Genomic DNA, 14,743 nt, shown 5'->3' on the forward strand with positions numbered 1-14,743 from the left:
AGTAGCTGGTGACTTGCAAATAGCTTGTTGCATGTGGTACTTTAATACTGGGGTATCTTAATATACTTTCCCCTAGTATTTTGCTGAGCCTACCTAACCCATTGAAAATTTCAGGACAGGCATGTAACAGGTGAATTTTGCCAGGAGATCAGAAGAACACTGCAGCTCATTTGGTCAAACCAAGGAATATTTCTGATTTGCAAGTATCAAACAGAAAGGGACAAGAATTCAAAGTTCTAAAGGGGATTTTTTTTTTGGTAGTCGACACACAGACATACATAACAACTCCAAAGTAATTCAGTGTCATCCGGTTTAACCTCAACCACGAGACAGCGCTGTCTGTTTTCTCTCTCAAAAGACTCACGTCAGTGCGCACTGAAAAAAGGGAACTTCCAGTTTGTGGTGAGGATACATGATAAACAGATCTGTTCACACCAACTAGAAGGGCTGCCTGCGTCAATAAAAGGCAGCAGCAGAGGCAGGGAGCCGACATTGTTACTGGGAGGATTACCATTGCTAAAGTCGCTCCACATTAAAGTTAAATAAAATGCCAGGATTTTTTTTTCACCACAACAACATGACTGAATTAAATGGAAAAGAAGACTGCAAGCCTGCAGAAGGCAGAATCCATAAAAAGAAGCAAAAGGCTTTGTAAGTATATACAGCTTAGTATAAACTTGAATGTATTAGAAGTGAAAAATAACACTCCACTAATCTCGAAGATTAAGAATTAGCACTGTGTTTCAGGGTAAATGACTGCAAAAGCCTGCTCAAAGTCCAGGACTACAGCAGCATTTAAAAAAGGCTTGAGCTGGTGCATACCAATTAATAGATTGCTTTAGGTAATCAGAAGTAGATTTGGATACAGGGACAGCCTCTTAGTCCTTTCAAAAAAATTACTTGGGTACATAATTTCCCAGGTATCAGTCACAGGATGAAGCTGTCTCTCTCTGTTTAAAAGCTGGAAGAAAATTTAAGTAGAAATTAAGTGCAACTGCAATTGTAATGAATTACAAAAGTGACTATTCTGTGTTTCAGTGGTGCAGATCTCAAAAACTATTTGAAGTGCATGGTACCGCATATTGAATCTGGGATCAAGACTTCCAACTCCAAAAATGTCATGTAAGTACTGAGATACACCAAGTTATAAAATATAACTATAGCTAAATTACTATGTAATAAATTACTTAATTTCTAAGCTACGTCTAGAACAACAAATGTTATAACAATGCCTAGAATTTCCAAACTGCAAGAGAGGTGGACATTAAAAGATAAACTATTCATGGAGCCAGAGACTTTTTTTTCTTAGTGGTTTGATCTGTTTGCATAAAACAGTGAGGGAGAAGACACTTCAGTTATGTCCATTTTCATCAGAGGGACACTATGTCTATTCTCTAAAGATTTACAAGAAGCAGTGCTTCACACTTAAATGAAGAACAGGGGGTATTATCATTCTTGCAGAAATTTGGAAACCGAAGTACAGGTACAAAATTATTCTACTGCAATTACAGTGAAAGCTTATCTTCCTGGGAACAGGGTTGAGGATAGCATCACGGTTCCATGATTTTCCATTTCTGATTATTTTTCCTCAAAGGAGGCTGTTTCCATGTCTCAAATTATGAGAAATTGATAAGTTTAGTAAACACCTGGTGCATACTCCTAGGATATAATTATAAAATTTATCTCTTTCAGACATGTAAAAAAACCCTGATGGTTTCTTGCCTAAAGTCTTTTCTCTTTCTTATCATCTTAGGCTTTCTGCAGAGGAAGTTATTCAGTGGTCACAGTCTTTGGAAAAGCTCTTGGCCAGCCAAAGTAAGTCTATTACTTCAATATGACTTTGAGGACAAAATTTTATCTGATCTCACGAAATAGACAAAACTATAGCATTATACAAATGCTGCCAGAGAATGGACAGTTGCATTCCAGGTTTTTTACAGCTCTATTGTAACATGGCCACTGATACAGCTTTGTTTCCAAGTTGTTGGGTTTCTTCTTTCCATTTTCAGCATAGAAATAACCTCCAAACAGCTCATTTCAGTGCTTTTTGATTGGTCTTCTAACCCTGGATAATATATCAGCTTAATCTGGAATTTTTTCTCCACTTGTACCTTAAGACAATCCATTTAGGAACGACTAGAATCCATCAATATAATTTGGCATTCAGGGTCTAGATCTAAAAAACACTGAACATAGTTAGGAAGACTACCATGAGCCTTAACATTAGACTATGTTGAAGAAGGGAAAAACAGTGTATTTTGGCAAGATTTTATATGAGATTTCATTACAACTCCTATTTATTTTATCCTTTCTGGTCACAAGTATCACACAATAAGTGATGATGTATTTGTGTTGGCTTTAGGTGGTCAAGGTGTCTTTCGGGAGTTCCTGAAGTCAGAGTTCAGTGAGGAAAACATTGAGTTCTGGTTGGCTTGTGAGGATTACAAGAAAACCAAGTCTGATCACTTACATGGCAAAGCAGAGAGGATTTATGAGGAGTTTGTTCAGTCGGATGCTGTTAAACAGGTATGTACAACATCAATCTGTGCAGTGTTACCGTACCTGGATAGTCTAAAAATAGAAGTGCAGCTTCACTGAGATGTTCACACACTCCGTTACATAAGAGGAAGAGACAGACACAAGCTTTCATGCCCATATGCCCATACTTGCATCATTGCTGCCTTTAGCTGTGAGATTATCAGATCTCACGAGCAGTGTCACAGGACACAGGCCAGTACTTGAGAGCACCACTAGCAGAGCTCAGCAGTGGCCTCAGCAGCTCATCACGTGATGCTGTTCACTGAGTCAGCCCAGTCTGAATTACTGACTGGGCCTGGGGATTCTTAGTGAGTTAGTAGAAGCACCATGGATAATTTCTTGTCTTTTAATATATGTGGACCTTCCAGAAAAATTGAAAATTCTGTATGTTGATCATATTTGAAACTGGCAATATTCAACACAAGGTTTCTCTCTTATCTGGAGCTTTAACTGGAGGCTGCTCCTCTAAGTAGTCCATCGTTGAGATGTGTTACTTCCAACTCCATAAGAAACTACATTTCCATAGTGAACAGTAATTTTTGTTCCTAGCTGGGATATAAGTATTTAAATTCATTCATTTTGCAGTTCTGACATTGAACTACCTCACTGAGTGCTAAGACTGAAAATCTGTATATTTATTGAGTGTTCGGTATAGAAAGAGTACATTTTTAAGTTTTCAATGGCATTTGTTTTTTCCTTTCTAGATCAATATTGACTATCAGATGAGGGAAGCTACAGCCAAAAAGGCTCAAGACCCAACTCACACAAGTTTTGATGAAGTCCAGAAAACAGTATACATCCTTATGGAAAGGGATTCATATCCCAGATTTTTAAAATCCAAAACCTACCTGAACCTTTTGAACCAGCTGCAACCCAACACTTCAAAATAAAGCGTTTGAGGCAGCGAAGCGCCAAGTAGACTCTGTGTCAAATATCCTGTGATGAGATCCCTTCAAGGTGGTTGGATCCTGGCAGGGAAAAATCCGTGCCTTAGGAGGAGGAGTACAAGGGAGATGCAAACAGCTCCACGACCAATGGAATGCAGGATCAAAGCTGTTAAGGCTGTCAGAATGGTGAGAGCAGCACAGGGAGAAAAACCTCTCCTCCCACACACCAGGGAGTCAAGACAGGATATGAACAACTATCTGTTGTTTGAACCACTCTGTGAACACGGAACCAAGTCTTAGATCCCAAAGAACTGCTGATTATTAGGAAGTGCAAGACTGCCAAACTGAGTGCTGGGAACAAATTACCACATTCAGAAATAAAACAAGGATGACTGACAATTTCATGCTTAACAGAAAGCATCCAGACAAGACTGATGACTCTCAAAAATCTGTGAAGTGCTAATTAAGTGTGAGCACGAGCTCCACGATTCTACTGTACTATGTAAATATAATACAAGTCCACACGTCTTAAAATGATATGTTTTAAATTATATAAGAATTACATAAGCTGTACTTTTAGTAAGTTTGTATTCAACAACCAGGTATGTGGCATCTTTGCTGTTTAATTTATTGGAAAACAATAAGCAACTCTCCAATGAAAACTACTTAAAAATAAAGTTTATGGTCATTTTGCATCTTATTTTAAGCGATCTTTCAATCATAATTACTGAAGTATAGAAACACATGATTCCCTTCAGTCCCACTGTGCCACTACCTCTCATCCTGGTATCCAAATATTAATTTTGCCACCACAACTTGTCTCTCTTTTTACCCATTTATACAACTATAACCTTAGTTATCTACAGCAGGTGATTCTGACCTTCACAGAGCCATCCTCACAACTAAAAAAGAACAAATGAACCAAACCAAACAAAAACACACCAAAAAAAAAAAGGAGCAGGTCTAAATTTTCTCCATGTTTTTCATACTGCCTCAGCTACCAGCACTCAGCATAAATCTCAAATATAGAAATTGTTTAACCACTGACCCCATAGATCAATCCCCTTTTGACACTAATGATGTGTTGAGCACACAAATCAACCATAGTTGCTTATGTAGAGAGGCAGCAGCCAGTGAGACTCACTAGCAGTCCCATGGCTTGTGATACTATCTTGGCAAGATCCAGACCGTAACTTAGAATACCAATGCTAGCATCAAAGATCATTTAATTTCAGAGCAAATGTTGCAATAAATTCACCCTAAAATGTTGAGTAGCCTATAACATAAGGGGTGGTGATGAGAACTAAAGTAAAACGTGATTATGCTTGAACTGTGTAACCATGAACATGAGTACTACCAAAACTGAAGTGTTTGAGACCTCATGACATTAGTTTATGATGAAAATAAATCAAAGAGTGCCCTGGTCTTAATGAGTTACCATCATGGGATACTAATATCACATGAGTTGCAATACAAGATTTTCTCTCACCCTTGTAGATTTTCCATTTTTCCAAAATAACATGAGCTTAGTCAGGCCCACTCTGTTATTCCATACCAACTGAAGAAGCTGTAAACCCACTGACGTCACCTCAGCAGAGCAGACCATGTGTTCTTACTGCCACCCTTTGGGGACTTTGGACAAAAATCTGTGATAGAAGCAAAATGGCTGGAAGAAACAGAGCAAAGCAGCAGATGCCGCCAGTTCCTACCATCACTGACTGTTGTAGGTGTAAAGCCACTGCAAATCACATCCTCCTCCTTCCCAGGCCAATAGATGCAGAAGAAAAGAACTTGGTCTTGTAGTACTATTGTTAAATATGTATACCTGAGACAGTCTGACTACAAAACCTGAATGCTCCTGAAACAATGTAAACCAGCTTACAGTTGGCACTCTTAGGTGACTTAGTTTTCCAGGATCACATAGGAATAAAGTAAATTTCTGTGAAACAGGAATAACAACTAAGCCTCCCACACAAGGTGGATCATGGTGTTTGTTCTGACACAGTTGACATGGACAAAGTGTCACTGTTTGCATAACTTCAACCTGACAGAAGACAAGAGAAGTATGAAATAACAGCTACCGTCCAAACAGATACTGCCTTCAAGTAGCATTATTCTTTTGACTGTAAATCCCTTAAATTAGCATGCCCCAGTCGTTATTTGCTTCTCCCTTGCAGTTTCATGATTTTGCTATGATTTAGCCAAACACCTGTATGAAATTGCTGACTAAAACCATATTTCATAGCATTGATAGTTAGGATTTTCATTAATTTTTAATAGGTTGTTGCTGGCAGAGAAGACTATAGAGCCATTTGTGTTACACAGTTAGTATAGATCAGAGTATCTGAGGAGGGAAGAAGAGACTTGTGCCTCTCTTTCACAAAGATCTCTCCCTACTTCATGATTTAGTACAGTGTGAGAACTGAAAGGTTTTTCTTTTTCAAACAGGAACTGCTCCACTCCATACAACCCAACCTTGGTACTCTTTGAAGTCTTTCACCTTATCTGCATTACAAACCTGAAATCAACTGCAAAGGTCAATCACCCAGCCTGTTAATTCCAGAGATATTCCAGCCCACTCCAGCATCCCTGGCAACATGACTGCATCTCATAAAGCAACAAACAGTGCAGCAGAAATTCAGACCTGGCTCGGGGATGCTGTTGCACACCAAGTATTATATATCTGTTGCTATAGCAGGGCTATACAAAACTGGTTGTTTAAACAAGGTCTGAGAGATCTGGATGTATTTTATGACAATTATGGTGCCATCCATACTTTATAAAAGGAAGAAGCTATAAGTAATACTCCAATGGTACAACTGAAAGACTTCTTATATTATCTTAAGACACTTAACAATATTTGCATTTTAGAATAGTTCAGAAATAGGTATTTCTATTATTTTTCAAAATGTAGTAGGCAGTGCTTATTTTCAAGTGATTTTTTTTTTAAATACTGCCTAAACAGAGGTTCTTTGTACTCAGAAAAACAGCACAACATACCAATCAAAGGGCTGAGGACTCAGTACTTTCTGTGACCCTTGGTTTATTTACAAGGTGCATGCACTCATCTCTCCTCCCTCCACTAGTACACATGAGTAACCCCAGTATCACAGATTGGTTTCACAGCTGTGGGTTGTTCTTTTTTTCTTTTAAACACTAGATTTAGCTTTCCCTTTTTGGAAAAAAATACATCATGGAGAGATACATTAAGAGAATAGAAATTGGCTGTTCCATTCATTGTCTGTAGGAGAAACAGTTGATTCAGATTGACCATCAGCTACAGAACAGTATAACAAAACAGGATGCAGTACATGGAGAAGCTTTTAAGATTTCACAGTAGTGACTCAGTTTTCCTTATGTGTTCTGCCTTGGCTCTGAAGGAAACATTTCAATTGTTTGTTGGTGTTTCAGAATTTTTTAAAAAATAGCAATCACTGCACCATCTTCACATATATTTTTGAAGTGAATTAAATTCTCTCTGCTGCAGTTTTCTTTATAGAAAGACTCCAGGGTCCAGCATTCCCTGAGGGTGAATTTAGAAGGTTAGCTTTAATCTCTCCAATTCAGAAAAATTAATCCCCTGAAATAGATATTTTTAATATTATCCCATATAAACCATGGTATAACACAGTATCAAGTGCTCCATATATTGAATAGGCCATGCGTGGAAACATTTTATCATTATGCACAGCAAAGGAGGAAGGAAACTAAAATTGAGATAGTGATATAGTACAGATTCATCACTTAGACTTCTCAGTGCCACCCATTCCTGCCCACACCCTGCAGTAACAGGCTTTCCAGATGTCATCTCCTTTATAGTTGTGAAATGAATTCAAAAAGCAAAAATAGATGATAGAAAGTGGAAAAATTAGATGCTCTCATCTTCCATTCAGAATCATGGGTTGATTGTGTCAGAGTGTGTAATGTCTATAAATGAAGCTTTTTGAAATTCAATCTTTAGCCATTAAACACAGGCAGAAATTGCAAAAGAAGTTCTTGCCTAAAATTCACTGGACAATTTTAATTTGTCCTGGATGCTCAGACACAAAGTCCAAGAGGAGTTGAGGTTATCCCCTGGCTTCCTTTGGATAGATAGACTCAAAGGTTTTAGTCACAAAAAGGGTATTTACATCAATCAAGAACCAATGTGCCTGTTTTGGTAATAAACTCAGTCCTCCTTATTTCTCAAAACAGCCCCAGAAAGTACTCTCTTGAAAGACCCCAAAGACAATCAACATTTACATGCTATTGAGCATTCCCCTTCAATTCCCCCAACAGCCTAAGGAGCACACAGTCTTAAAGCACTTATCTAAACTAGTTTGGTGACAAGCTGTCATATGGTCCCTTTCATTAATAAATTTAAAAATAGCTGAGTGGAACATGAAAGGCAGAAATGTAAACCTTTCAGGACTACTCTAGACTTGTGTGCAGAGAGAAACAGCAGATTAGCAATGCTTCTCTTCAAAGTTTGTTACACAGCCAAAGTACTACAGAGACAGCACAGCTGCCAACAAACTTGACATCACTTGAGTCACAAGGGTTTTTTTTCAAGTTACTGTGGTCAGAAGAGAACTACCTTTAAAAATAAAACAAAATAAACACTCTTTGCATAAGAGTAATAACTCAGTAACCCATGATTCCCATACTACTTATGGAAAAAGTCTGTTCTACATTTACTGTAGCATTTGGTTTGTCAACCATGAAGGTCAAGAAGCCAGCTTTAGATATAGAGAAGAGAGACTTGATATTGAACTGAATTCAACCAGCCATGAGTTTGTGTAAGGCAACATGCTTGTTCATGACAATCTGAGGAAATAGTGAACACACTGTGGAGGCTCAAACAAAGCCCAAAGTCCAGCCAGGAATTATTTATGAGCTGAAACAAACATCTAAACGACATGGGGGGGGGGGAAGCACTTGATGAACACAGTCAAGTATTCTGAGCAAGTTGGATCACACTGTAATTGATAACCAAACACTAAAAGAGCAGCAAGATGGAGAACTGGGATCTTCAAAATAAGTACACCTGCAGGTGGTGTCAGTAGCCTTGTTCACTGCTGAGCTTTGGTGTGTGAGTGTAGAGACTGAGAGAGTTCAGGGCATGCAGTGCTTCACACCCACACCTCAGCACCCTCTTCTTCAGGAAGCCTGGCTGAAGGGGTGCATTGGAAATTCATGTGAAAACTAGTCCAAGGTTGTGATGATGTGATGTCCTTTCCTACTGCAATGGCTACAGAACATCAGCTTACACACTGACATCACAGTTCAGGAAGAAAAAAAGGAAGAGTAAGGTCACAAAGTACAAACGAGGTAACGTTTTCAGAAGTGTCATCTAAATTTCAGTCTGTTCTCACTCAGCAGACAATGGATAATAGTTTGCAGAAACCAGTCACAGTATAAGATTTGTGCAACCTTATTGATAAGCCTTAAAGCTATGAGTATAGAAGCTATTAAAATTCTGCAGTCAGTGATTACAAGCAGACCATACCTTCTTACCCCAAAACAGAAGCCACTTCATCATCTCTATCTGCAGATGATTTATTGGTTGTTGTGACCAATCTCTTGTAAGGAGCTGAACCTGTGAACACTGTTCCCTGTTGTCCTGTGAGCAGGTCTTTGTTGTACACAGAATTTAACATTTTTTGAAGCTATTTTCAGATGTATAGCAAGAAAGTTCCAACAAAATCTGTCAAAGCCACCAAGTATGATGTAATTAGAGAAACAGGACTCTGCTGAAAATATCTATGGCTGTTCTAACTGAGAAGCAAGAACATCGGCCCATTATTTCTGTATTACACCCACTCAAACAGCAGTAACGATGAGTAGCAGCTAGATCAGAGTATCCACTTTGTGCTCTTCTCAAAAATAACAAAGTCCTCAATGTTTTACTGCTTTTCTTGTGCTTGGACCTGGGTCTCTAAACACATATTTAACATGCCCTTGTAGGACACCACATCAGGGTGTCCCACAAACTGGGTACCAGGCAAGTCCCAACAAGCAGTGTTTCTATATTCATGAGTGCCAGTGCGTGGGTGCACTGCAGAAGGAAGGGTGGCAATGTGGAGGCAATGGAGCACGTGGGCAGATGGAAAGAAGGGGTACAACACAGAACAAGACAGACAATACATCCACATTTACCAGTGTGAAACAGATGTAGGTGGGTGAGATGTTTATTGAGCAGAAGAGCAAGACAGAAACACAAAGAGGAAATAATTAATACAAGGGAGGGAAGAAAAAAATGAAAAGGCATGAAAATTGAGAAGTGATACTAATTAACTGAATGCAAGAAAACAAAAAAGGAAATAGGAGACTGAGCAAGAACTCATCTGGAAGAATTATCCTCACTAATAAGAAAAAATTTTTGCAATCAAGATGATCAACATCCATTGTCTAAACTAGCTGGCAACTGAGAGTTAATGTGTAGAAAAGAACAGGTCTGGCAACTGAAAAATGCAGCAGCTCTGACACCATATAACCATTTTCTCAGTTCTGATACTTTGCTATTTTCCTTCTGAAAAGCACATCCAGCTCAACCACTGAATAAATCAAGCAACAATGGATTCCTATGCAGCACATCCGCTCATGACCCTAAAGCTGTTTTGTGCCCCTACACATGGCTACATGAGGAATTCAAAAGAACAAGGCCCTACCAGAAGCCATGACAACCTGTTTAATCTCTCTTAGTTACCTGCTCACCTCAGTGTCTCACCTGTCTGGGCAAGGAGTCTTTTGGGCTAAGTGAGATCATTCATCAATGGCACTCCAGAGAGTTTCTTCAGCACCTGCAGCCACAGCCACCCTCACCAGGCCAGTTTGAGCTGAACACTGCACTTCAACCATCTTCTTCAGAGTGATACCAGATGACATCTAGTGGCATATATATGTAATAAAAGAAAGGCTATGATTTAGGTTAAAACAAGTAATTTTGCAGTGAAGCAGCGCACCTGGTTATCACGACTAAAGTTTCCACTCCTATGGGCTTTAAGTATTCCAAAAAGGGAAGTAGATAGATAACATTCTGGGTTATCAAGCTATGAATGACGATATTGAAGAGAGTTGACTCAGGGAAACAAATTGTAAAATTGTATTCACAACAAGTTTAATGAAATCAGAATAAGTTTGAATGGCAGCAGTTCTGTCAAGAGCAAGAAGAGTTCTTAAGTCCTCATAGTGGCTCTGGGAGGCACAGATATGGCAGCCAGGAACATATCCAGAGTCCTTCAGGGTCTCTCAGTCTTTGAGGGCTTCCCACCCAGCCAGATTCTCTGGTTTTACAGTTCCTCTGCATTGATCCAAGGGCACATTTTCCAGCAAGTCCATCACCCAATGCTAAGTACCTGCACACACCATGAAATTTCAAATGATGCTTTAGAGCACAGTCAAGGACACGACAAAACTGCAGATATGAAATAAGCAACAAATTTTGCACCTAAATATCCTCCCACTGTACAAGTCAAGAGAGGTTTGCAAATGTATTTTCTTCAACTTAATAGTAAAAACAAACTTAGGGAGAAAACCCCAAAGGAACTTTATTTTACTTTAAGCAATATTATGGTATTTCTTTATGTCTGTAATACATAAAAGGAAATATTTGAACACAGTCATTGGTTAGTGATCCTCAGTCACTCCACAATTTAAATTTACAAAGATATGATCTCATATATGGTCTCCTGAACATCAGTTGATAGGAAAAAAACATATATAAATCGAATAGTTCAATGCACTAGTGGAGACTATCAACATAACCTGAACTTTCATTTTGTAACTTTTCCAGAGTCACAGTTATTAATGTGGTGCATTTTTTCTTATTTAAGATTCATTAGTTCTATAAATTACATTCTTTATAGCAATTTTTTAGGTTTAAGTTCCTTCCCTCAGATGCTTTTAATATATAACTGCCTGTATAAGAGGCATTCAAGTACAATGTTTGAGGAGGCACATGAGAAAGTTGAAACATGTTACTATTGTGATTATTTGAATAATCAGCTCAGTTACATTGCATAGATGTTTTCCCATGCCCATTCCCAGTATAGAAATGGAACAAAATACACCAAAATTCTGTGTAAGGATATGAAGAATACAAAATAGCATTTAATGAAATAGCAATCCATAGAAAATAGCTTGTGTGATATTTGTCCTTCCCTTCCATAAGCACAGGCCAGGTCTCATGTGTGTGATGCTGCCCAGCTCAGACACAAAGTTCTGCTGTGGGTGAGCACAGCACACACCTTTCCTCCCTACCAGAACCTCACTGTGGAAACCAGTTGTACATCCTCATACACAAAGCCTGTATACCAGTAGGGTGAGCTGCAATAAAATAAATGAGCTACTGTATTATTGTAGGCTTGAACTTCAATTTAAATTCCAATCCTACACAGTTCATGCTTTGCCTAGGAGGCTCTGTAGGAGAAAAAGAAGATGAGTCAGCAGAGAGCTAAGACTGAAAGAAGTATCACTGCACACAGCTGGGCTTCCAGATGGAGCAGGGAGATGACCAGCCTTACCTTGCCAACAGTGTCAGCCTGTGCGTTATCAGCACTGGCAAATTCTCAGAGATCACAAGTCACAACTAACCCAGGAAGGACAGAAAGCCCTCTAGAAATATCCCTTGCCACAACTAATTTGCAGCAAGTATTTGAGGTAGTGCTTACTCCCAAAGCCCCGGTACCACTAACAAAGGAGTCTTCCACTGGCACAAGCAGCACGTTCAGTGCTCCTGCACTGCATCACTGCCGTGAAACACCTGGCTAGAGAAGAATAAGCAAAACTTAGATAACCTGAGTCTCAGTTTAAAAGGAGGCCATAACCTGGGCAACAGCTATGATAAAAATGACAGAGGACCTCAAACAAGTCTAAAGGGAATTCTGGTCTAACATCCCTCAGATGCTGTGCCACAGCAGGTTAACCAGTTAGAAGTACACAAAAGCCTGACAGGAATGAGTCAGAGTAGGACAGAAAGTGTCACCCATGGTAGTCCAAAGTGCTTCATAGTTGCTGTCTGTAAGAGAATAACACTTGGTTTCAGTGAAATGTTTGTGCTTTTGTTTCATTTCAACATGGACTTTGGATTTCTTATAAAGAATTTTGATAAAGGGATGGAAAATGTTAGTCACAAAACTTGGATAACACATGCAAGATTTCAATAACTAAAAAAAAAGCACAGCTTCATGTCATTACAGATGACCAGTAGAGATGTTAAGATAATTTCAGTGCAAACAGATTATCAGTAGTGCATCAGAGTCTTTTTCTGATAAAAACCACAACAACTGTTTGTCTATGATATGTATAAAAAAGGGAGGCAGGCACTAACACAAGCAGCACAGACACAGCCAAAAGGTAGTGAAATCACTGACACTACGGGGAAAAAAATGAAACAAAAGAACAGGTCAAGAAACCTGAAAGTTACTTGTACAAATGGAACTATTAAATGAAGCTTTTTAACCAAGGAGAAGCAACACACAAAGAGTGTCTAAGTATAAGGAGTTGTACTTTGAAATATTAATAGCAAAGCAAAGCAAAGGCAGGGGTACTGATTACATCTTTTACAGACATAGATAACTTCAGCATTTCAATACATATATTACCAGTCAGGCAATTCCTTCTCCAAAAGTTTTATAGCCATGTGACTTCGTTTGATTACAAGTCCTGTGGAAAGCACAGGTCCTACATGTTACAGAACTTGTGGCCTTGTTGAAAAAAGCTTCATAATGAGCAAAGTGAAAGGATACTACAGGTTTTGTATATATATTGGGGGAAAAGCTCCCATGATCCAAGTCTAGGTAGCTGAATGCTGCAAAGCTCTATCAAATAGTTAAGATGTAATTTACTATTTACAATAGACACTAACACAGTTAAAGTCCCAGGCTGCACTTGTCAAAATTAGGCAATCCTAAACTAACACACCACTCAAGGGCACATTGTAGCTTTCTTTCATACTATTCCTGTCTTATTTTAAGGTTAAGACTATGGTCAGCAGAAACACAGAGCATCTTACTAATGAAATATATACTATGCTTCAGTGGAAAAAAGATGTTCCAAGGAGCACTGGAAAAGATATAATCAGCATGCTCTGTTCCTTGGTGTGTTAAGAGATGAGTAACATAGAAAGAAGAGAGAACCACAAAGCCCTGGATGCATATACTTGGCAAATGTGTGTACTCAATAACCCTGGGGAATAATATTTGCTTAGAGCCTCTAACTCAAATTAAAATAACTCCTCAGAACAATAGTATTTCCTTACACAGAAGTGATTTCATGCAGCAACCACTCGAAGGAAAAAAGTTACTGATTGAGACTTCAAATTTAGGTGGAAGTGGCTGAACTAGATTATGAAATATTGCTTCATTTAATATTTCTTGAGCATTTCTGTATAGTAGGCAACCGACATGAGTTTTCTTCAGGTTGCTAAAGTGCCACAGAGGCTGTATCTCATTTATATTTCAGTGAATAGAAGACTAACAATTGTCAAATGAAAACACCCCAAATGGAGGACATTGGGTAAAATAGTCTAAAACAAGTGATAACCATATGATAAAATTTAAATGTATAACTTCATCAAATAAGGATCACTGTAGTTCTAAAAGACACTGCTTTCAGGGGGGGAGTGAGATAAGCAAATACTAGTGAAATGATTAGAAAGTGACACAGACCAAGCAGAGAACATAGAACAAGGAATTCCAAAGTAAGCAACGGACTCTGGCCACTGGCAATCCCGCAGGGAGGGTGAGCAGCAGGAGCTGCAGAGCAGCAGTTGGGCAGAGTTAGGAAGTTTCAGTATCCTGTAGGAAATACACTGGGTAACAGTTTCATAATGTAAAATTGAATATAGATGTCAGGGAAACAAGGAAAATAAGACTAAAGGCAAGGGTGCACATATCACAGGTTCAGAAAGCTGAAAGATACAGCCTTGTTCTGTGTTTTATTTTGTGTTTCAGTTTGAAGGAAAAAATTAATTCTAGAAGTAACATGTATCAGTCAAACCTACACCTGAAAGATAACCTGAGTTTAAATAAATAAGACCATAGTTTTGATTTCAAGCAGGTCTATATAAACTTACTGTTCTATGTAAACTTACCAAAGCATTTGGCATTGCTTGAAAGCCAAAGAGGCAGCAATAGACATACTCCATGTCACAAGATTTTTTTTTTAGTTTTGTCTTTTTTTAGGCAAACATACTTTGAAATGTCTCATTCATAGTTAAAAAATAACACCCTTTCTTACAGATATCATCTCTATAAAAGGCAAGTTTTATAGACTTTGAGATAGATGCCGAACAAATATCAGTGTTAATCTTTGACACTTGACTTATTCAGTGTTGT

General features: G+C 38.5%; 1 protein-coding gene across 1 annotated transcript; it reads left to right on the top strand.

The window, feature by feature from the left end:
- The first annotated feature begins 450 nt into the window (after nucleotides 1–450).
- LOC139676500 (regulator of G-protein signaling 1-like) lies at nucleotides 451–4,125 on the top strand. Its single transcript, XM_071565550.1, has 5 exons — nucleotides 451–651; nucleotides 1,039–1,122; nucleotides 1,754–1,815; nucleotides 2,363–2,526; nucleotides 3,243–4,125. The coding sequence occupies exons 1-5, from the start codon at nucleotides 548–550 to the stop codon at nucleotides 3,426–3,428; spliced, it is 600 nt and encodes a 199-aa protein (XP_071421651.1). The 5' UTR covers nucleotides 451–547; the 3' UTR covers nucleotides 3,429–4,125.
- The last annotated feature ends 10,618 nt before the right edge of the window (nucleotides 4,126–14,743 follow it).

Source organism: Pithys albifrons, chromosome 10, assembly GCF_047495875.1.
Source record: "Pithys albifrons albifrons isolate INPA30051 chromosome 10, PitAlb_v1, whole genome shotgun sequence".
NCBI classification, from domain to species: domain Eukaryota; kingdom Metazoa; phylum Chordata; class Aves; order Passeriformes; family Thamnophilidae; genus Pithys; species Pithys albifrons.